The sequence below is a fragment of the Salvelinus fontinalis genome, chromosome 6, assembly GCF_029448725.1.
Source record: "Salvelinus fontinalis isolate EN_2023a chromosome 6, ASM2944872v1, whole genome shotgun sequence".
NCBI lineage: Eukaryota > Metazoa > Chordata > Actinopteri > Salmoniformes > Salmonidae > Salvelinus > Salvelinus fontinalis.
In genome coordinates this window covers 50463117-50488152 of record NC_074670.1, presented here as the reverse complement: position 1 = coordinate 50488152, position 25036 = coordinate 50463117, and the positions used below count along the sequence as shown (strand labels likewise).

The following is a 25036-nucleotide window of genomic DNA, read 5'->3' as shown; positions in this document are numbered from 1 at the left end:
CCGCAAATATGGTTGTAGTGTGAAAAGTAGTATCAACAATATTTTTTTGAGCAACCTGATTAGTGCTAGTCTAACGTTTTACAGTTGTTCTGGTGATGGTAGCTTTTACCGTTTTGGTTCCAGAGTAATAATAATAAGTATGAACAGTTTCTGAACTTGTAGTTTGATTTCAGCAAGCACATTTTACTATATTGCATTATTTAAAATTTGGCAGGGTCTATAATGGCCAGTTAGTGCTCTTACTCCCTCCTAGAGGCGGAAAGGGAAGTGCAGTTTGGCAGCTACAGCCGGTAGAAGCCTACTTGAAATGTCTTGACAAATTTGAGAATAAGCGAAGAAAGTTTTTAAGGAGTCCAGTTAACACTAAAAATAGAAACTGTATAGATCCTGTGACCCTCAACCACAGCCTTTTTTTCTGCGGCTGAGAGGCACAGAACCTGCCAGGTGACGATGTGACTGACACAACGCATGCAGGGGTCGACCTATTACCGCAATTTGTAGTTCTACTTCGTGACAAGTTAGAAGGGGCACGTTTTGTGTTACAAGACATGTTGCGTAGTATATTTATCAAACAGTTCGGGATTTTGCGTCTGGAGTTGTCGACTTGATTATCACACATTGATCCTGTCTAGGATAACTTTACATGTGTTAAATATGGGGTGATCGCTGACTTTTACTGTTTATATATATTTTTTCTCATCTTCTACCGCCAAGGCTACAATTAACTGTCAACATAAGGTAAGGACGCAGTTTCTAAATAATGTTCTTATCTAACTCAGTGGCAAGACAAAACACTCTCACTTTACAAAAAATGTCACTACAATTACGTAATTACATGGTAATTAATTTGGTTAATCTATTACAGCTATTGGCTGCGCCATTTTACTAAACTCCAATGAAAATCATAAAGTTAGACGCAGTTAAGTTGTTTGCAAATCTTAAACATTAAAAACAACATGTAGTCTCACATGCTTTGATAGCCTACAGTTATCTTTGTTCTGAAATCAACATTTCAAATTGTACACAGTCACATTACCATGGCTTTTGGCAATGTGATAGTCTACTAATAATTTTGTGCGGCGTTATTGGCCCAGAGAGGAATGTAAGGGTTAACGACGGCGAAGATACACCAGCACTAAAACATGTGGTACCATAATCCTGTTAGTTAATCCTCAGTCATAACAAGATATATTGTGGATTTATAAACTAGTAATGATGGTTTCAGAGCTGAGCGTTTCCTTGCCTGTGGTCTTTGTACCAACGAGTGCCAATTCACATTTTTGTTGCTTCCAGGGACTACAGATTAAAAAACTACCTAGCTAAATCTGGTGGAATGTTATGTTGTACATTGTCCGTGACAAATAAACGAATAAATTAACGTTTCGTGTAATTGTCCACTATTTTTAATTATTATGAATGTCATTTTTTTCGTTGCATCTGTTGCTAAATGACTGAGGAAATTAATCAACGACCAACTACACACCTAAAGGTAATTATAACTTCACGGGACTCAAACATGGTAGGCTAATGCGAATAACGCTGCAGCCAATTAGAATTACGCATGCAATGCCATCTCTCCTTCGCGGTATTTCCCCCAGATATCGACTAGTACACTAGGCCTATTGGTTTGCATTCCACTGCGCATCTGTCAGCGCAGCAAAACTTTAGAAAGGTGTTTAAAACACCCCTTTTGAAAAGGAATAACATATTGAAGCATATACAAGCAGCCGTCCATATTGATCCGTTAGCATCTGGAACATCTGAATGTTTACGTATCCACCACTTAAGACATATTTTGTAGGCAAGTGCGCTGACATTCGTTGTCAATTCAACAGTTTTTGCCTCTCCATCTCGTGCATCCAGGTGAGTTATTTCCTTTAGTGGCTTTGGGACTTGCTCCAGTTTCCGTGGACTGCGATTTATGAGCTATATGCTTGCTTGGACTACTTGGAATACTTTGGACTATATATATAATACTGTAAGTTGTCTGATTTAGCTGGCCTGTAACAGTATGTATGTCAACGATATTTGATATAAAGAGCGTCTTTTGGGACTTTTTCGGCAATTGGCACTTGTGCGTAAGTAAAGGTTATTTACTTTATTAGTCACTGAATTGTTTCAAAGTGTACAGATGTTTCGAATAGCAAACGGCTAACCATAATATCATATAATGCATCGTGAAAATTGGTTTGTCCATATGTAGGTAAAAAAAATAGCACGCTTATTTTGGCTATTGGTTTCCTTAAGACTGTTTTATAAGTAAACACTAGCCTACAACAAGCAAACAATTTAATAGATAGTGCTTGTCAATGCTGCGTAATCTGCTGCCCGGCCACTCTTCTTGATTCTACAGTAGGCTAGTTGACGCCTAGGTCACAGCGCTCCTCACGCTCCCCATCCAACGCGCGCGTTTAGAGCAACGGTGTATCGAAGCGGATTTATAAACAATTGATTTTCATGCCCCAAATGCATGTATTTTATTAAACGTATAGAGCTAAACGTAGCATCACCGACTGTACATGTGCATGTGCGTTAGGGATGGAATACAGCGTTCACTTTGTGGATCCTGTTGATCTGTGTGCTATATTTTCCAGCGTGTGAAATGCCTTGGAAGAGCTCGTGTTGAATAGAATAGTCACCATAGGCTTCAAGAAACCTGGTTGCGTCAGTTGTAGTGGATGGCATTTGCGGATACCCCATGTGGAGACGTTTGCTCCTTTGATGTAATCTTAATTTGATGCACTTTCCGTTTTTCTTTGACGTCGACTGACACGCGCATGGAAGCCCCGCTCTTATTTTCTTAGTTTTTTTTTCAGTTCCTTTGACACAACCGAGAGGGTCGTGATTTTTGCATGCAACATAGCGGGATTCATGTTGGAAGCGTTTTTCTTTATCAATGTGCATTGATGTAGCAGAAAACGTGGAGGAGATAAGGTAAGACAAACTAGATTCAAACGATTTTATGGTGGTGATGGTCCATGGATACCAAGGCGTTTCTTTACCAATTTTTCAGACGCGCTTTGTGAACTCAATTGTGTAGGCTATGTGAGTAGAATGTATCAATAACTGGATATATCCATTGACAGCCGGCGTCATACATGGAATCATACAGCCCCGCAGGTTTGCGTTGTTTGTAGTTCTCTCTTGATACAACTTGCTTCATCAAAATAAAACCTTAAAGACTAATTGCACTGTTTTCTAATTGTCTAACAGAACCCTTATCTCAGCACCTGGTAGCTTTGGAAAGGATTTCATTGAAGAAATTGTCTGCAAGCGATTAAAAGGATTTTCATTCTTGTCTAAATCGGGAATTACACATCCAAACTGGGATCTATGAGCGGAAAAGTGGCGAAGCCAAAAGAAGATAAGGATGCTTCCAAGGGTAAGAGGCAAGCCTTGCAACGCACAGATTGCTGCTCCTAAATCACTGGTTTAAAGCGACCGTGCGCTCATTCATCTCCCACACATCCTCTGCTCGCCCTTTGAGATTTCTGAAAACAATAGTAGGCCAGCTACTGAATGGCGCGGCATATGTGGCTTGCTGGTGTCATTTCAGACTCAACCAGTAGCCATCTAGAATTAGCACGTGTTATAACCTGCTTATAACCTAATGATTACGCAAGTAGTGTATCACATTTATTGGTTTCATTATTTAAACAAATATCTGCCAATATTACATTAATTAATACAAAACCAAGAATCATAATGAAAATCGAACAATGTAGTGCATTTTAATGAGCATTGGTTAACCTACATGAACAATGGTCGTGCTGTCGCTTTAATGTGAAGGCAGTGAACAACAATGTCACTGGCATCCGTTTGAAATCCCCCCTGTTCTTGCTTGCATCTTTTTACGTGGGTTTGCATTTGCCCAGCTTTCAACATCATATTCTAATCACACACAGGGGAGTTCTACGCTAATATGACGTGGGCACACCATTTGTTTTGGTAGCTCGTGCGCTAATGACCCATTGCGTAAAAATTAGCCTCTGCACGTCTCTAGAAAAGCCTCGCTTCGTGTCGGGATGTAAACTGGCGAGCCATTGCCATGGAGACAAGGGGAGGCAAGGTTGCCAGAGAAACCTCAGCGAGATTAGTCGATGTGCGCGCTCTACACCGAGGTTGTCCACGACAGTTTGGAGGCTTGCATGCACAGGCTTTCATCCCTTTGTTTTGATGAATGCGTATTTTTGTCAATTGAAGCAATCAATGGCAAGGCAACCCATCAAAACAGAATGTATCCAACAGCATCCTGGAAACTGACAAAGAGGCAGCCAATGTGGAGTCATATTCAATTACAAAATAATTTATTCAGGATTCATCTGCTTTATTTTAGTACTGTAGGCTATGTTGAATTTATTAATAGCCTATGATTCCATTGAAAGGAATGTTTGTTTTGATTATGTGCTTATTGAAAGATGATCATGATTAAAACCAATATTATATTTGAATTATAACCACCAGCTTCCCTGGTTGTCATGTTTCCTGCTTTATTTGATTCGCCCTAAACAGATGAATAGGGCTCAGTTTGACCTCACATATATTGTTGGTTTAATGCATGTCTAATAGACTATATTCCAAACATGTTATTCTGTGACATTTCTCCAGCGCCAACAGTAAGAGTGTGGACCTTTTTCTTTGTCCTCCAATAATTGTTTTCCTTTTTTATTCAGACCATTGCTTTACCACTTGCCTGGTAAATTGGACTTGCAGCCTAATGCAGTTGACTTGTGCATGCTTTCACTTATTGAGATGTTCTCACCTCACATTACCATTGCACTTTCCAGACCCCTAGGTCTGGGTTGAACCAGACCTAGGTTCTGTGTGTTCAGTATCCTTGTCATAATACAGCATTATACAGTACCAGTCAAACATTTGGACACACCTACTCATTCCAGGGTTTTTCATTATTGTTACTATTTTCTACATTGTAAAATCATAGTGAAGACAAACTATGAAATAACTCATATGGAATCATGTAGTAACCAAAAAAGTGTTACACAAATCAAAATATATTTTATAATTGAGATTCATCAAAGTAGCCACCCTTTGCCTTGATGACAGCTTTGCACACTCTTGGCATTCTCTCAACCAGCTTTGTGAGGTAGTCACCTGGAATGTTTCAATTAGCAGGTGTGCCTTGTTAAAAGTTAATTTGTGGAATTTCTTTCATTGATGTGTTTGAGCCAATCAGTTGTGTTGTGACAAGGTAGGGGTGGTATACAGAAGATAGCCCTATTTGGTAAAAAACCAAGTCCATATTATGGCAAGAATAGCTCAAATAAGCAAAGAGAAACGACAGCCATCATTACTTTAAGACATGAAGGTCAGTCAGTACGGAAGATTTCAAGAACTTTGAAAGTTTCTTCTAGTGCAGTCGCAAAAACCATCAAGCGCTATGATGAAACTGACTTTCATGAAGACTGCCACAGGAAAGGAAGACCCAGAGTTACCTCTGCTGCAGAGGATAAGTTCATTAAAGTTAACTGCACCTCAAATTGCAGCCCAAATAAATGCTTCACAGAGTTCAAGTAACAGACACATCTAAACATCAACTGTTCAGAGAAGACTGTGTCAATCAGGCCTTCATGGTCGAATTGCTGCAAAGAAACCACTGCTCTAAGGACATCAATAAGAAGAACAGACTTGCTTGGGCCAAGAAACACGAGCAATGGACATTAGACCGTTGGAAATCTGTCCTTTGGTCTGAGGAGTCCAAATTTGGGATTGTTGGTTCTGACCGCCATGTCTTTGTGAGACACAGAGTAGGTGAATGGAGGATCTCCGCATGTGTGGTTCCCACCGTGAACCATGGACGAGGTGTGATGGTGTGGGAATGCTTTGCTGTTGACACTGTCAGTGATTTATTTAGAATTCAAGGCACACTTAACCAGCATGGCTACCACAGCATTCTGCAGCGATACACCATCCCGTCTGTTTAATGCTTAGTGGGACTATCATTTGTTTTTCAACAGGACAATGACCCAACACACCTCCAGGCTGTGTAAGGGCTATTTGACCAATAAGGAGTGATGGAGTGCTGCATCAGATGAGCTGGCCTCCACAATCACCCGACCTCAACCCAATTTAAATGGTTTGGGATGAGTTGAATCGCAGAGTGAAGGAAAAGCAGCCAACAAGTGCTCAGCATATGTGGGAACCTCTTCAAGACTGTTGGAAAAACATTCCTCATGAAGCTGGTTGAGAGAATGCCAAGAGTGTGCAAAGCTGTCATCAAGGCAAAGGGTGGCTACTTTGAAGAATCTAAAATATATTTTGATTTGTGTTACACTTTTTTGGGGTACTACATGATTTGATGTCTTCACTATTATTCTACAATTTAGAAAATAGTACAAATAAAGAAAAACACTTGAATGAGTAGGTGTGTCCGAACCTTTGACTGGTACTGTACATCAGAAGTGGTTAGATCAACTAAAGTTTTAATAAACATAATTTTATTTTAGCCTCAGACACTAACCAGCACCTACAGAGGAAAGTGAACGATCCACCATGCATATAGCTCTATGTATTAGAGATGTCAATAATAGTTCATATGACCATCACTTTTTATTAACTGTCTTTGGTTAAGCTTTGGATCAATTCCACTGCTTTTTTTAAGAACAATATGGGATTGAGGAAGGGAGTTAAACCCTGGGAATAATGGAATGAAGTTTCAGGCCTAGATTTAAGCCCTACGCTTGCGTAACAGTTCGACAAAATGCTAGCACATCTCACCATACTCTTTGACCGTGGATGTTTTTTAAGGATTCGATTCAATCCGTAGCGCTGAATATCAGCGTTATAGCGCGATTGAAACGGAATGGTAATTTCTGAATGAGCCCACGTATGCAGTGTTTACCGTTAATGTCGTCCCCGCGAACGCTAGGAACATTGCCTTTTACATTTAAATTGTCCTATAACACGGATCTTAGTGCTATGGATTAAATCAAGCCCCAATGCGCTCTGTTCCCATTAAAAAGGGAGTATGTCTGTGAGTAGCAGGACAGTAACAGAATAGAGGGATAAGAAGAAATGCTATCTATTCTCTGTGCGTTGGCTCCCTCAGTGAAAGGTCATGCTTTACAAGATAGGAGTACATCCTGTGCTATTACATGTGATTTACAGAATGGTAGCGAGAGAAAACCATGTCTTAGGCAGGGATAAAGCCTCCCTCCAATATCAAAGCAGGCAAATCAGTTTGTGAGCTTCCCCGCGCTCTGGTGAGCCTGAGTTGTCCGGACAGAGTGGTATATGGAAGCGTACCTGTTATCCCGGCCTCAACCCCAGCATCCCAGAGCCTGGGAAATCAACGGGATCAATGCTTGTTTACATAAAGTCATTATGTTGACATTTCTCGTCTCTCTTTTCTAGTCTTTGACCATAAAGCCTCTTGTTATCGTATGTGTCGTGGGTTTTCGAATATTCTTTTACAGAATGCCCTTATCAAACGTGGCATCCCCTTTAACATAGTACTCTCTCTCTCCCAGGCTTCTTTGTGGCCTGCTTTTTTTATAGACTCTCAGACCTCTTTTGTTGTCTCTGTCAGTGCCTCTTTAACGGCATAAGCCGAGCAGAAGGCATAACTCTTGCATATTTGCCACCATATTAATTCAGCCCAGGGCAGCCACGTTGGCCAATCAATAGATATCCAGAGTTTGGAGTCACTGCTTCATGAATCACAAAGGAGACAGCTCTCCCCTGCTCTGCTGTGACACCTGCTCGAATCTCATTGGCTAAACAACACGCTGCCTACAGTATCATTACCATCTTTTGATCTAGTAGCTGGCTGGCTCTCTCGGAAGCCCACTTAAATAGGATGGGGTCGGTTTCAGCAAAGACAAAGGTGGAGATTAGAATAGTGCTAAAGAGGTTTGTTATCTTTTACACAAAATCGCCATGCTGGGGATATGCTGTTAGCTTAACACTGCTGTTGGGTGATGTAATGGCGCTAACTCACTAACTAGTCGCTGAGAAGTGAGAACAGTAGGCTATACCATTCCGTCAAGCAAAAATATTTAGACTTGATCTTATGTCACTCACTTCTAAAGTAGTTATTTACCCCACAATTGTTAAAGAGGGAAAAAGTGCTTTTCTATGTGATTTGACGGACAGCTGCAGTGGAAACTCACTGCAAAGTGGAAAACCTCAGAAATGTAAGTGGAAAGTTTGTAAGTCTCTACAGGATGTGTTGAATTTTGAGTGATATTGCAAGTAGAGTATAGTTTGACTGTACGCCGCTAAATGAACCAGGCAGGATCTCCGTACAACGTCTCATCATGTCTTCGCTTCACAATGATGTGGTCATGCACAGTATGTCTGACATAGAGTATATAACCCAATGAAATAAAGTGAAACATAAACTTACTTGCACTCAGCAGTACATGTAGTTAGTATTTTTATACTTGTTCATGTTGTAGTTATGCTTGTGTGTAAACACCGCAAACAGGACATTTTCTAAGTCGATTTCCCAGGGTATAGACTAGATGTGGAGGGAGATGTCGTGTCGGCAGCGCCAGGGCCGGTGTGCCCTGTCAGACAATTCTCACGGTTGCTGACGCAGATCCGGCTACGCTGCCCCGAGGAGGCTGGCTCGCAGCCGCGCATCAGAGACCTGCCACTCTGCATCGCGCCGCGTCGCCCTGAGATGTTTGGGAAGGTTAGGGGTCCTGTCTCTCCAGCTCCTCGCTCTGCCCGTCGTGCCCGGGCAGTGTGGGCACTGACGGACAGCCTCGCTAGCTGGCGAGGCACTGTAAGTGGTGGTTTTCTGTCTGTCTATCTGTCCTGCTTTGTCCTGCTTTGTCCTCAGCCCTTAGAGGAGTGGAACACCATTCAGCACCCAAATGTAGGCTTCAGTATCCACAATGCATATAGACTTGGGTGTTGTGTGAGTTGGCATATGTGATTAATAAAGTGTCATGGTCCTTCGGTGAAGTGATTTGTCAACATTACCATTTCCAGGCGTTTTTCTTCATTCAGTAAAGTTGCCGTGACTGACCTGGTTGGTTTCAGTCAGTTCATTCCAGTATCCATCCATGGGTGCAAGGCCTTACCACGCAGTGTGTGTCCTCCCCTTAACAATGACACCAAAAAGGTACTAGGTAGAGTAGATCTAGCTCCTCTGTCATTTCATCATTGTGTGGCCGGGGTCAGTGACCTGCCGTTAAAATCCCCTAAATACCTGGCTGCTATGATGCGTCAGCCAGTCAGGTCCGTGCCAATCCTGAAAGCTGTGTGTTGTATGAGGTGAATGGGTTTCTATAAAGCTCTTCCTCATTCCCTCTCATTCTCCTTCTCTCTTTTCTCTATTCATCCGTACCTCTGACCCCTGACCTCTGACATCATGGTCTACCGTTGGTCCCTTGGTACAGATCTAAATCGTCCACATCATTTGGCTGCCTCTGTGTTCATTGGTATGCTTTAATCCTCATTCAAGAAAGGGCCAGGAGTGAAAACACAGCCTCGCTTCTCGTCTTCATCATTCATTCATTCATTCATTCCCAGATATTGAAATGCTCACACAGTGCCAATGGGCTGGATTTGAGAGTATGTAGGTGTGTATTTGACTCAAATTAGATGTAGTGATGAACTGTAGGGGGATTGTAGCAAGTCAGTCTTGAAAGGGTACTTATGTGATTATCCGTAAAGATGGCTTTGGCTGGAAGTCGGTTATTCGTGTCATGACCGATCTAAAATATGTATTTATTATTTCTAAACCCCGGGTCTCTTATCAAAGTAATGGCTGAAAGGATCACAGGACCTCTTTCATGTAGGTGTGGGATTATGTATCGATTCAGAATGTTTGGATTACAGCGGAGTTTGGATTGTTTTAGATCCAGAAATGCGCTACCCCACTCGGATGTATTTTTTTTCCTATCTAAAGATAATCCTCCATAATTGTGGTTATGTGTGTCAAACTGTGCTGATGACAATGACCTCTTTTATACAGAGCCAGGATATTATAATATTTCCGAGTACATGCCCCTACGTGTGTTCATGCATTTTGGGTGGTGTCAAATTTTTATTGCGTTTTCGTAGCGGCCGTACTGACATATAAGATAAATGTGCAGTAGGCTACATAGGTTACTGCCCATTCACATGAAACCCCCTATTCCACAAAGGCTACTCCATAGTGGGACTGTGATGCTGACAGGCAAGACATGGCCATGTCCCCCATTTAGAAAAAGCTGTTTGTTTTGTCTAACTGGCCTATTAGGACTAAATCTAGCACACTGACCACGTCAGCAAGAAATTGGGCCACTCCTGGCTAGCTTTATTTATTATTGTCCCACAGGAGCTATCTTGACGAAAGAGAGCCTTGTATGCTTTCTCTGCTTTCCACCAGACAGAGATGAACCATAGTACATCACCCAGAGTGAAATATTACCTGAGTAATACCTCTGCCAGGTGTATGACAATCCTCATAATCTCAATGTTGGTATAGAAGGCAATGCGATAGGAACAGAGGGGGATCAGCCAATCAGAGGCACCGTGAGGATGGAGTTAGGAGCTCAGCTGTCCGACAGATAGAGTAGATGTGTGTCAGAGCTGACTCATTTAGCTGTAACCCTTTAAGCAACACCGAGCCACAGCCATCAGTTTAACCCCTTTAAATGAGACAGAGTACAGGGAGCCACAGCCATCAGTTTAAGCCCTTTAAATGAGACCAAGCACAGGGAGCCACAGCCCTTAATGTAACCCCTTTAAATGAGACGAAGCACAGAAAGCCACAGCCATCAGTTTAACCCCTTTAAATGAGACGGAGCACAGGGAGCCACAGCCATCAGTTTAAGCCCTTTAAATGAAACGGAGTACAGGGAGCCACAGCCATCAGTTTAACCCCTTTAAATGAGACAGAGCACAGGGAGCCACAGCCATCAGTTTAACCCCTTTAAATGAGATGGAGCACAGGGAGCCACAGCCATCAGTTTAACCCCTTTAAATGAGACGGAGTACAGGGAGCCACAGCCATCAGTTTAACCCCTTTAAATGAGACGGAGCACAGGGAGCCACAGCCATCAGTTTAACCCCTTTAAATGAGACGGAGCACAGGGAGCCACAGCCATCAGTTTAACCCCTTTAAATGAGACGGAGCACAGGGAGCCACAGCCATCAGTTTAACCCCTTTAAATGAGACGGAGCACAGGGAGCCACAGCCATCAGTTTAAGCCCTTTAAATGAGACGGAGCACAGGGAGCCACAGCCATCAGTTTAACCCCTTTAAATGAGACAGAGTACAGGGAGCCACAGCCATCAGTTTAAGCCCTTTAAATGAGACCAAGCACAGGGAGCCACAGCCCTTAATGTAACCCCTTTAAATGAGACGAAGCACAGAAAGCCACAGCCATCAGTTTAACCCCTTTAAATGAGACGGAGCACAGGGAGCCACAGCCATCAGTTTAAGCCCTTTAAATGAAACGGAGTACAGGGAGCCACAGCCATCAGTTTAACCCCTTTAAATGAGACAGAGCACAGGGAGCCACAGCCATCAGTTTAACCCCTTTAAATGAGATGGAGCACAGGGAGCCACAGCCATCAGTTTAACCCCTTTAAATGAGACGGAGTACAGGGAGCCACAGCCATCAGTTTAACCCCTTTAAATGAGACGGAGCACAGGGAGCCACAGCCATCAGTTTAACCCCTTTAAATGAGACGGAGCACAGGGAGCCACAGCCATCAGTTTAACCCCTTTAAATGAGACGGAGCACAGGGAGCCACAGCCATCAGTTTAACCCCTTTAAATGAGACGGAGCACAGGGAGCCACAGCCATCAGTTTAACCCCTTTAAATGAGACGGAGCACAGGGAGCCACAGCCATCAGTTTAAGCCCTTTAAATGAGACGGAGCACAGGGAGCCACAGCCATCAGTTTAAGCCCTTTAAATGAGACGGAGCACAGGGAGCCACAGCCATCAGTTTAAGCCCTTTAAATGAGACGGAGCACAGGGAGCCACAGCCATCAGTTTAAGCCCTTTAAATGAGACGGAGCACAGGGAGCCACAGCCATTAGTTTGAGTGTTAAGAGCGGACCCAGTGACAACGTGACACAGATAGTGACACACAGGGTCCACAGGGAGCAGGTGGCTGGCTGCTGATGTGTTGCCGTTGTCGACAGAGGACAGGGAAGAAGGACCAAGGGGACAGACAGTATGAGAGGCACAGCTGAATTACAAGTGGAGCAAAGCTTTAGATGGACAAGACAAAGATATGTAATCAGTTTCAATGTACAGCATGTAGTAGATACAGAGTTGTCCTATCCTACACTAACAAGAATATTGAGATATACAGTATCAGCTGAATGAGAGATAATTGTATCTGAAAGGCAAAGGTCCTCTTAGCTAGATTTTTTAAGAATCTTTCCCTCTAGCAGGCTTTAGTTCCTGATCAATATACAGTACAAGCCGTGTTCAATATAAGTTGCCCCTCCCTCGCATGCCTGCCTCAACTGTCGATTCCTGTTTTTCTGCAGTCAAAAGACTACAATAGCCAGAAGGCTGTTGACAAGCAAGGCAACTGTGACTGCAGTTGTTTAACATAGCAGTCAACCTATTTCCTGTAGTCTCAAAGTGATTAAAAGTTTTGTTTCATTTGTTTGCTAATTGAGCAGCGTTGCTGTGTGAGCCAGGTTGGGGAGAGCTACTACAACGCTCCGCAGTTTGCAGCCATTTTGCCAACACAGGTGGTTACTCCACATCCGTGTGCGCCGTCATTTTTTGGGACAGCTGGGACACCTTTTTCCGGCTATGAACCCAGCATGAACTGGCAGGAATTCACCCATTGAGTGTTGCGTTGACTCATCTGAGCAAGGAAACACGACCATAGTGTGAATGTTCAATTTTTAATTACAGCTGCTTCACTATGCTATGTCATTATGTCCAACTACGGCTGGCAGGGGACACCTCTGGTGAGGCAGTGATTTGTTGTCAGTTGAGGGGTGAAGTGAGGCCACAGAAGCAATTATCAGAAGGTCAAAGGTCACTAAGCAGCCTCAGGCAGTGGAAGAGAGCTGGGCGCTAGCCTAGCCTGTTGGAGCTGAATCACAACCACACTGCACTGCACAATTTCAGATATTCAAAAAAGGACCATTTCAGTTTCTCATTTCAGCCACGATTTCAGTCTCATTTCAGTGACTTCTTCAGTTTCAGGAACATCATCCTCAGTGCTGGTGCCGGTGTCCTGACTCCTGTCCAGGTGATATCAAGGTCTAGAAGTCATGTAGTGTAAAAGGCTTTTCCGGCCCTGGTGGATGGATGCTCCATTTTAAACCAGGAAGCCGGAGGATTAATAGATAGTCCGGACACACACTAATTAAAGTTGGATTAAGGTGAGGTAAGAATGGGAGGCAATAAGGCTGGGGCCAGTGGTAATAAACAGAACAGTGGGCTGTAGGCTGGAGAATAATAAAGCAGGGCTTGAGGAGAGAGCAAAGCAGCGCAGTGTGGGCCAGAGTGCTGTACTGTAGTTGAGTGTGGTCGCCTCTGGCTTTGATGTGGCTGAGATTAGCATTAGCGTAGTTCGCGTTAGTGTTTACATAAGCATTAACATAGCCGTGGCTATAAAGCCTGAGCTGGCCAAAGACTCTTTGGCTCTGATTAGCCTGGTGTGCGCTAACCCGAGTGACAGACTGCCATCTCCTTACCATTAACCCGCCGCCTGGGCTGGGGATGTTATAGCGGGATTATTTTCTTCCCGCTTCCCTTGTCCAGCAGCTCATTTAACCAGCGCATTGAAATCAATGCTGGGCCTCCTCGCGTCAGCTTTCAGCAGCCCACAGACTACGCCAAGTTCCCGGGACGAAGACAACACAACCTAAATTTATACCATTAGCACTTGGCATGCCTTAAAACACATTTTCAAGACAAGGCGAATTAGGCTCCTCTGTAGTGCTGAATGTGTAGGATCGTCGGCTGGCTGAGGGTTGAGTGAGAGTGGAGCGTTGAGAGTGCAGGCAGCATACTATAGCATTAGTCGGTCCTATTCAAGTGGAGAAAGCAGTTTGAGCTCTGCATGTTGTTGGATTCGGGGTCAACTTTGAACATTGTTATATGCATAAGCATAGTATGTAAAGGAGTGAAAGAGACTGTTTTTTATGTCAGAGGTTAATGGTTCTCTGTAGAAAGACAGATGGCTTTGGAATGTGTTGGGTGGACGAGAGGAGGTCACAGGATTGCTATAGGGGAAGCGGATGGACATCTGTGGATTAGGCGAAGGAGGGGTTGAGGTCAGGTGAGATCCCCTGAAGGGAGAAATTAAGGATAATAAACCAATCACCCTCTTCCTGTCGAACCATAAGATGTAAGGATTGGAGAGAAGGAGGAGTGCCTAAAGTGGAGTGTATATACTTGTAGTGGTGGAAACATGTCTTTGTCTGAATTACAGCTGTATCGACCCTTTGGGAAGAATTAGTTTCTCTAGTGTCTGTGAGTTATTTACTCTGAAGAATTAGAACCTAACGATGTCATTAATTCAAGGCATGACTCCCCCATGCCCAGCCTGCTTTGTTTGTTATATGGTGGTTAATGCTATTGACTACATTGATCTGCGGGTCACTCAACTCAAAATGGCAGTTTCATCAGGATTCAGACGTGCACACCCCCACACGAGACCTATGAGATCCATTGTTGAGTGTGTGTGTCTGTGTGTGGGTACCTTGTTTGGGTGTGTCAGAGGTGTTTGTTTACTCTGTGGGCTCCTATAGGCTGGCCGGTAGAAAGAGTGGGCAGACCTTCAGATGGCAAGCTGCTCTCTGATTGGAGAAGAAAACAGCATTGACAGCAGTCGGTGGGATAAGTGCGTGTGTGTGTTTTAACCTGTCTAGGATGAGGGTGCCGCTAGCGGCACTCCCCCCCCACCCCCACTGAAAAGGCAGAGCCGCGAAATTCAAAAAAAATATATTTTTTAAATATTTAACTTTCACACATTAAAGTCCAATACAGCTAATGAAAGACACAGATCTTGTGAATCCAGCCAACATGTCCGATTTTTAAAATGTTTTACAGGGAAGACACAATATGTAAAGATGTAAATCTATTACCTAAAAACACATTAGCATAATCCACCATCTTTTATTTGTCCACCAACACCAGTAGCTATCACCAATTCGGCTAAACTAAGATATTTATAGCCCCTAACCAAGAAAAAAACTCATCAGATGACAGTCTGATAACATATTTATGGTATGGGATAGGTTTTGTTAGAAAAATGTGCATATTTCAGGTAGATGGCATAGGTTACAATTGCACCCACCGTCACAAATGGACTAGAATAACTACATAGAGCAACGTGTTTACCTACTTACTAATCATCAAACATTTCGTAAAAATACACAGCATACACTAATCGAAAGACACAGATCCTGTGAATACAGACAATATTTCAGATTTTCTAAGTGTCTTACAGCGAAAACACAATAAATCGTTATATTAGCATAGCACATAGCACATAGCAGCCCAGCATTGATTCTAGCCAAAGAGAGCGATAACGTCAACATCGCCAAAATATATAATTTTTTTCACTAACCTTCTCAGAATTCTTCAGATGACACCCCTGTAACATCACATTACAACATGCATATACAGTTTGTTCGAAAATGTGCATATTTAGCCACCAAAATCATGGTTAGACAATGTGAAATGTAGCCCAGCTGGTGAGAAAATGTCCGTGCGCCATATTAGACAGTGATCTACTCTTATACATAAATACTCATAAACGTGACTAAAAAATATAGGGTGGACAGCGATTGATAGACAATTTAATTCTTAATACAATCGCGGAATTACATTTTTTAAATTATCCTTACTTTTCAATACAGTTTGCGCCAAGCGAAGCTACGTCAAAAAACATGGCGTCCTAAGCCACTAACATTTTTTGACAGAAACACGATTTATCATAATAAAAATGCCCTACTTTGAGCTGTTCTTCCATCAGTATCTTGGGCAAAGGATCCTTTCTTGGGTCTAATCGTCTTTTGGTGGAAAGCTGTCCTCTTGCCATGTGGAAATGCCAACTGCGTTCGGGATGAACTGGAAGCGTGCCCAGCGATTCACAGCGTTTCAGAAATAAATGTCCCAAAATCGCACTAAACGGATATAAATTGCTATAAAACGCTTTAAATTAACTACCTTATGATGTTTTTAACTCCTATAACGAGTAGAAACATGACCAGAGTAATATTACTCCCTCCACTAATGCTTGGAACAAGTGCGGGTCGATGTCCTCCAGGCGCATGACGCAGCAAGAAAAGAGTGACTAGCTACAGGGTTTTTTAATTTGTAGTGCCTGTGAACGCGCAATCGACCCCATTCAAATCGTCATCACGTAAAGGCATCCAGGGGAAGACGTAAGCAGTGTCCGTATACTCATAGCAATAACTGTGGCCTTTTAACTGACTCCAGATCAGGGGCCAACATTTCTGAAATCTGACTCCATGTCAGGGAAATTGCTGTAGAATGGGTTCTGTTCCACTTAGAGACAAAATTTCAACTCCTATAGAAACTATAGACTGTTTTCTATCCAATAATAATAATAATATGCATATTGTACGATCAAGAATTTTGTGGGAAGCCGTTTCAAAAATTACACGATTAGCATAAATTGTGACAACAGCGCCCCCAGCCTCAACAGGTTAACTGCTTTTTGTCCGCGCCGGGTAGGCCAGGGTAGCAGAGCTCCGGTTTGGGAGGAGGTGGAGGCTCTGCATCGGCTGACTGGCTCTCCATCTGCTCTAAACTGCACTGTGCGTGTGTCCTGGCTGGCACAGGTGTGTGACAGGCAGCAACAGATCACTGTCAAAGACCACTGCAGAGTAATCAAGGGGATTTGGTTAAGCCACTAATTAGAACTGCCATGTCCAATGACAGGAGTGGAAATAAGAAGGGGAGCAGGTGACATCAGAAGATCAGCCATTTAATAGGATCAGATTATGATCGGACACCTTGAGTAGGTAATTAAATAGAAATATTCTAAGGTTTAAAGGATCTCTCTGCTAAGTATTGACTTCCCTGGAGCTAGAAACATAATATAGATTTCTATTAGGGCCTATTCTTCAGAGACAAACATTTAATTTTGCTCCTCAGATGAGATGAGAGAAGACGAGAATTGTATTCAGAGTGAAGCACATTACGGATGGGAATGGACACAGAAAGGACAGAATGGGGCTGGAGATTAAGGATTAATTAATCTCTTAAATTATTATCAACTGCTCAATCGAAAACATGTAATGTGTGTGTTAGTGTGTTTGGTGTGAACCCGATGTGCATTGCTGAGTCTTAACTGGGGGAGATGGCTTTCTGTTTTGGGGAGGCAAAAAAATACATTGTGGGGATGATTTCTAAATATAGCAGCAATCCTTCGCTGGTCCCTGAAGCCGATTTTACACAGTCTGGATTGGTGAACATCACAGCTACACCTCCTGCCTCTCTCTCTCTCTCTCTCTCCCTCTCCCTCTATCCACCTCTCTCTGTCTCTCACTCTCAGGAGGAGAGATCATTTACATAATGAGATGCTGCCACGGCAACAAAACCCAAATAAGCATGGGATCAGTCAGCAGGGGCCTCGGAGGTTCCTCCCTGACACACTCTCTACTGCTATGGGGGCCACAGCAGGAACAGACACACTCATCGGGGGCCCCAGAGAGAAGGGCCCTATAGAGGCAGGGGTTTGATTGGAACAGAGGGGGGAGGAGGAGACAGAGTCAGGGAGGACCAAATGAGCAGTCCTCTATCTCCAAGGAAGTTGGTGTGTGTTTTGAGAGAGAGAGAGGCCTTGATATAACAATAATAAACCAAGACAAAATCATTTATAACTGACTATTTCCTACATAACACACATACTGTCACGATCGTCAAAGGGAGAGAGAGAGGACCAAGGCGCAGCGTGTGCAATATACATCTTCTCTTTATTATGAAGATGAACACGAAACGAAACACTTATACAAAACAACCGTGAAGCTACAAACGAAAGTGCACACACAAGCTACTTATGTTCAACATAGACAATTCCCCACAAACAGCTAAAGCCTATGGTTGCCTTAAATATGGCTCCCAATCAGAGACAACAATAACCAGCTGTCTCTAATTGAGACCCAATTCAGGCAACCATAGACTTTCCTAGATACCTACACTCAACCATAGACACAGCTAGACTTCTATACTAAACATAAACCCAACTACTCTAATAAACCCCCTAAACTTTACAACCACCCTAGACACTACAAAAAACACATACATTCCCCATGTCACACCCTGACCTAACTAAAATAATTAAGAAAACAAAGAATACTAAGGCCAGGGCGTGACACATACTGCATGTCCCCATGCAATTCACTACTCTGGTCAATAGAGATTAGATTAACAAAGGAAATATAGGAACTAACACAACCTTATGGAATAATCCTTGGATAGATCTTCAGAATTCATCGATAAATTGGCCTACATGGAAAACTAAAACCATAAATGACCTGTTAGTAGGAAATACCTTTATTTCCATGAAAGCTTTAAAAAGCAATTTTGGGTTGACCAATGTAGATATTTTCAAATACATCAAACTTAAAAGTTTTACACAAAATGTCGATTTGAAATCTTTTGGGCATCTGAGCAACCTTGCAGAGAGCCTATAGAACTGACAATCTTTTATAAAAAAACATAAACTATTGGAACCAAGATTTTAAAATAACTGATATTGTTACAGTATAGAGCAAATGTTGGAACATAACTAACGAGATTACAGTTAACGAAAATGTACGCTTAAACCAGTATAAATTATTGTATAAAATGTATTATAGAGACAAAATGCACAAATTATACAGCACAACAGAAGAATGATGTCTTTATTTTCTATTAAAATTAGTTTTTACTTTTTACCCCTTTTTCGTGATATCCAATTGGTAGTTACAGTCTTATCTCATCACTGCAACTCCCAAATGGACTCGGGAGAGGCGAAAGTCGAGACACGACCCTGCCAAGCCGCACTGCTTCTTGACACACTGCTCGCTTAACCCGGAAGTCAGCCGCACCAATGTGTCGGAGGAAACACCGTACAACTGCCGACCAAAGTCAGCGTGCAGGCGCACCGCCTGCCACAAGCAGTCACTAGAGTGCGATGGGACAAGGACATTCCGGCCGGCCAAACCTTCCCCTAACCCGGACAACACTGGGTCAATTGTGTGCCGCCTCATGGGTCTCCCGGTCAACGCTGACTGCGACACAGCCTGGGATTTAACCTGGGTCTGTAGTGATACCTCTAGCACTGCGATGCAGTGGATTAGACCGCTGCACCACTCGGGAGGCAGAATCATATCGTAAGTGTAAAACTAATAATGACTCAATAATCCATGCTTTTTGGTAATGCTATGTCCGGAATTTGTGGGCAGAGCTAGAAAGTTGGATGTCAGAAGTATTCAAATGTAAACTTACTTTTAGTCAGTCTGCCTGCATATTTCAAGACATGGCATATGAGTGTGTAATGAGATACCCAAAGGGCTGGGCAATTATTTTCTCATCACCCTTTTGAAAGACCGTATATTAAAAATGTGGAAATCAATTAATCTGTCATCATTAACGCAATGAAAAAATCGAATGACTTACTATTTAGATATTGAAATAGTATGAGCGACCGAGAAAAACGAATTGGTACAATTGAAGGCCACGTGGCAAACAATAATGCAAGCACTAGGGATGGAGGTGTGGGCATGTGGGTCTGGGCAGAGAAAATTAAGTTGTTGTTTGAAGACATCTGTACATTTTTGTTCGTATGTGTATGTGTATTTTGTGTGAAAAATGTATAAAAAATTAAGAAAAAAAATATTATAAAAAAATGAAATAGAGGAAATAACATGACAGTTAAAACTGTACCACAGAGGCACAGAATAAGTTAGAGGAAAACAAAAAGAACTGGAGAAACTTATTTAAGAACGATGTCATATATTACAAAAATTTACCAAATTCTTTTAGAATCTTCAAAAAATTGTAGACTATCAAATACTTAGCAAGAAGGTCTGATTTCACTATTACTAAAACAGGACCCAGGTGGTAAGTATAAAAGATCCAGTCCACTTCACAAACTGGAGGCCCCTTACACTTCAATGTTAAGATGCAAAACTCCTGGCAAAATACATAGCACATAAAATTAGAAAGGTTTTACCGAACATTATTAATCATGATCAGACAGGGTTTTTGCATTGATGGTACATTGGTGATAATATACGACAATTACATGAAACAATAGAACACTATGAAACATCAAAGAAAGCAGGCCTGGTCTTCATAGCAGATTTCAAAAAGGCCTTTGATAAAATACAACTAGAATGTGTATTTATAAATGCCTGGACTATTTACATTTTTGTGAATCTCTTATACAATGGGTTAAAGTTATGTATAGCAACTCCAGATGTAAAATAGTAAATAACGGTTACTTATCAGAAAGTAGTAAACTACCAAGAGGAGTTAAGCAAGGTTGTCCATTCTCTCCATATCTATTTGTTTTGGCCATCGCGAAATGTTAGCTTTTAAAATAAGATCCAACAATAATATCAGAAGCTAGAAACCCACTGCTTAAAAACAAAAATGTCAATGTATGCAAATGACTCTAGTTTTCTCTTAAGTCTGCAATCTGGATCCCTGTATGGTCTCATTGACAATCTAGATAATTTCTTTGGCCTCTCTGGACTAAAACCTAATAATATTATGTATTGGAACATTAAACTACACAACTTTTACATTACCCTGTAGTTGACCAATAAAATGTTCTGATGGTGAAGTAGACATACTTGGTATTCATACCTCTAAAGAAATAAATGAACTCACTACAACACATTTCAATAGAAACTTCTCAAAAATAGACCGATCTTGCAACCATGGAGAGTTAAATACCTGTATATTTAGGGAAAAATCACACTAATGAACTCTTTAGTCATATTACAGTTTACTTGTCTACGTATGTTGCTGCCTACTCCAGACGACTTGTTTTTCAAATTATATGAGCAAAAAAATGTTTCACTTTATTTTGAAAGGTAAGCCAGACAAAGTGAAACGTGCTTATTTATATAATGAATACAAGTTTGGGGGGCTAAAATGATTAAATATTAAAGCATTAAACCTCTCACTAAAAGCTTCAGTCATACAAAAGTTATACTTAAACCCAAACTGGTCCTCCAGCAGATTAAGAATGGCTCACCCGCTGTTCAAAAATGGCCTTTTTGCCTTTATCCAGATTACAACCTCTCATGAAAATGAAACCTTGTTCAAAGTATTGCCTTTTCTGAAACAAGCAATACAAAGCTGGTTACAATTTCAATTTCATCCTCCTGAAAAGACAGATCAAATATTACAACAAATATTATGGTTATGCTCAACTATACTTTTATGAAAAAACATTCTTTATGGATAATTACATAAAATTTTTTTTTTGCTAATGATAGTATGAATATGAATGGTGAAGTTATGAATGTGAAATGTCAGAATAAAATTAGAGAGAATAGTTTATTTCAGCTTTTATTTCTTTCATCACATTCCCAATGGGTCAGAAGTTTACATACACTCAATTAGTATTTGGTAGCGTTGCCTTTAAATTGTTTAACTTGGGTCAAACGTTTCGGGTAGCCTTCCACAAGCCTCCCACAATAAGTTGTGTGAATTTTGGCCCATTCCTTCTGACAGAGCTGGTGTGCTTTTTTTTTTTTTTTTTTTGCCTTTTCAGTTCTGCCCACACATTTTCTATGTGATTGAGGTCAGGGCTTTGTGATGGCCACTCCAATACCTTGACTTTGTTGTCCTTAAGCCATTTTGCCACAACTTTGGAAGTATGCTTGGGGTCATTTTTTCACCCATTTGCGACCAAGCTTTAACTACCTGACTGATGTCTCGAGATGTTACTTCAATATATCCACATAATTTTCCTGCCTCATGATGCCATCTATTTTGTGATGTGCACCAGTCCCTCCTGCAGCAAAACACCCCCACAACATGATGCTGCCATCCCCGTGCTTCACGTTTGGAATGGTGTTCTTCGGCTTGCAAGCGTCACCCTTTTTCCTCCAAACGTAACGATGGTTGTTATGGCCAAACAGTTCTATTTTTGTTTCATCAAACCAGAGGACATTTCTCCAAAAAGTACGGTCTTTGTCCCTATGTGCAGTTGCAAACCATAGTCTGGCTTTTTTATGGCGAATTTGGAGCAGTGGTTCCTTCCTTACTGAGTGGCCTTTCAGGTTATGTCGACATAGGATTCGTTTTACTGTGGATATAGATACTTTTGTACCTGTTTCCTCCAGCATCTTCACAAGGTCCTTTGCTGTTGTTCTGGGATTGATTTGCACTTTTCGCACCAAAGTACGTTCATCTCTAGGAGACAGAACGCGTCTCTTTCCTGAGCGGTATGACGGCTGGGGTTTATACTTGCGTACTGTTGTTTGTACAGATGTACGTGGTACCTTCAGGCATTTGGAAATTGCTCCAAAAGATGAACCAGACTTGTGGAGGTCTTCAATTTTTTTATGAGGTCTTGGCTGATTTTCCCATGATGTCAAGCAAAGAGGCAATGAGTTTGAAGGTAAGCCTTGAAATACATCCACAGGTACACCTCCAATTGACTCAAATGATGTCAATTAGCCTATCAGAAGCTTCTCAAGCCATGACATAATTTTCTGGAATTTTCCAAGCTGTTTAAAGGCACAGTCAACTTAGTGTATGTAAACTTCTGACCCACTGGAATTGTGATACAGTGAGCTATTTAAGTGAAATAATCTTTCTGTAAACAATTGTTGGAAAAATTCCTTGTGTCATGCACAAAGTAGATGTCCTAACCGACTTGCCAAAACTATAGTTTGATAACAAGAAATTTGTGGAGTGGTTGAAAAACTAGTTTTAATGACTCCAACCTAAGTGTATGTAAACTTCTGACTTCAACTATATATATATATTATATTATATATTATTTATTACAATCTCTTGATAGTATCAGATTAGAAAGGTTCAGAATTCATGTAGGATATCACAGCACCCTGAAAGCCCTCAGAACTGCCTCAATTTGTTGGGGCATGGACTCTACAAGGTGTCGAAAGCGTTCCATGGGGATGCTGGCCCATGTTGGCTCCAATGCTTCCCACAGTTCTCAAGTTGGTTGGATGTCCTTTGGGTGGTGGACCATTCTTTATACACACGTGAAACTGTTGAGTGTGAAAAACCCAGCAGCGTTGCAGTTCTTGACACAAACCGGTGTGCCTGGCACTAGCTACCATACCCATTTCAAAGGCACTTACATGTTTAGTCTTGTCCATTCACCCTTTGAATGGCACACATATACAATCCATGTCTCAATTGTCTTAAGGTTAAAAAAATCTTTTCTTTAGCCTGTCTCCTCCCCTTCATCTACACTGATTGAAGTGGATTTAACAAATGACATCAATAAGGGATCGTAGCTTTCACCTGGATTCACCTGGTCAGTCTATGTCATCTATGTCATGGAACGAGCAGTTGTCCTTTAATGTTTTGTACACTCAGTGTATATTGAAATGTATTTTTGTCATGTAAATACTGTGTAGAACATGTATGTGAAATAATTGTATGTCGCAAAATATCTGTAAAAATTAGAGTGCAAAACATGGTCCTCCAAAAATGGTGGGGGGTGTTTGAAATACAAAATACTTCTCTAGTCTTTTATGTATGTGTTGAAATTGTCAAAAAATAAATAACAAATAATAGTCCCTAACTGCAGAACTGACTCTCTGTCATAAATGTATGATGAACAGTGCTGAGGGGAGACTGAAAAGGTTACACGAATAAGCACAAAACACTTCAGCCTTGCTTAAAGGTTACACTGGGAAATGAGGACACTGTGCTCCCATTCCTCACAACTCCAACACACCCTGGTTCTCTAAGTAACCTACTGTAGTCTGAGTCTCAGAATTGGCCTCCTGAGATTTTGGCCACCATCTTGGATAATTCCCTTTAACAGAGGGGGCCAGCTATTTGTTTCCATTTGGTTAGAATGAAGGGCTGTTTTTTAAATGCCAGGCAGGGATGCACAAAACTGTCACGCCCTCCACTCTCTAACCCTGGAGCTGTGTCTTTGTGCTCGGTCTCAACCCCTAACACGGAACATTAACACACTGCAGCCACACCACATCTCTGTTTGTGCTCTCTGTGTTTTGTTATTCAGAGACAAAACACATATCTCAAGCAATCGGAACTCCCTGTGCTGTACTCTTCTGTGTGCACTCAAGGAAGTCCTGAGTGTGCGTGCACTGTGACCTCTACCCAAAACCGCCTTAAGAGATGATTCTCATTTTCACACTAGCCTGTGTGTGTGTGTGTGTGTGTGTGTGTGTGTGTGTGTGTGTGTGTGTGTGTGTGTGTGTGTGTGTGTGTGTGTGTGGCTCTCTCTCTGCCATGTTGTTCCAGTTCTGCAAAACCTGAGTCTCACTGTTCTCTCTCTGTTCTGTTTCTTAACCAGAATGAAAGGCATCTGCTGTTTATCGCCCCAAGTTTGGCTGCCTACACGCAGATAGGATTAGGGGTTTATGAGTGTGTTTAGCATTTTCTGACCCTGTGTGTGGGTGTGTGTCTGTCTACGTTAATGTGAGTGTGTGTGCATGTATGTATGTATGTATGTATGTGTGTGTGTGTGTGTGTGTGTGTGTGCGCGTTGGTGTGTGAGTGTGTGTGTGTCGTGAGGCAGCTAGTCCTCACAAGCCTATGTGTCGCCCCTGAGGGTGTCCACATAATTGAGTGTTTGCTGTGGGTTGCACCTCTCTCTCTTCTCCAGCTCTCTCCCTCTTTCCTCTCCTACATCTGCCTCCTACAGTAGCAGCCTTGACCATACTTACAACCAATGAGGACAGAGAGGTCCTCTGTAGCTCAGTTGGTAGAGCATGGCGCTTGCAACACCAGGATAGTATGCTCGATTCCGGGGAACACCCGCACGTTAACATTTGGATTCAAGAGTCTGCTAAATGGCATATATTCATAGTTAGAGGGGGAGCATTCTATAGTCTGAAGGTCTTACCATTATGATACAGAATGTGTCTGTACATATGAATTAATCAG

General features: G+C 41.9%; 1 protein-coding gene across 5 annotated transcripts in view; it reads left to right on the top strand.

Moving 5' to 3' along the window:
• The first annotated feature begins 1663 nt into the window (after positions 1-1663).
• The window catches only part of LOC129858029 (fibroblast growth factor 13), a 189702-nt gene continuing 166329 nt past the window's right edge, over positions 1664-25036 (top strand). For 2 of the 5 annotated variants that reach the window (XM_055926900.1, XM_055926894.1), the window contains exons 1-2: positions 2347-2934; positions 3214-3382. In XM_055926900.1, coding sequence (XP_055782875.1) covers positions 3334-3382 — 49 coding nt within the window. In that variant the 5' untranslated portion in view covers positions 2347-2934; positions 3214-3333. Of the gene's footprint in view, positions 1864-2345; positions 2935-3086; positions 3121-3213; positions 3383-25036 lie in introns of those variants that run through there. The other 3 variants (XM_055926895.1, XM_055926897.1, XM_055926899.1) reach the window with 3 other exon arrangements.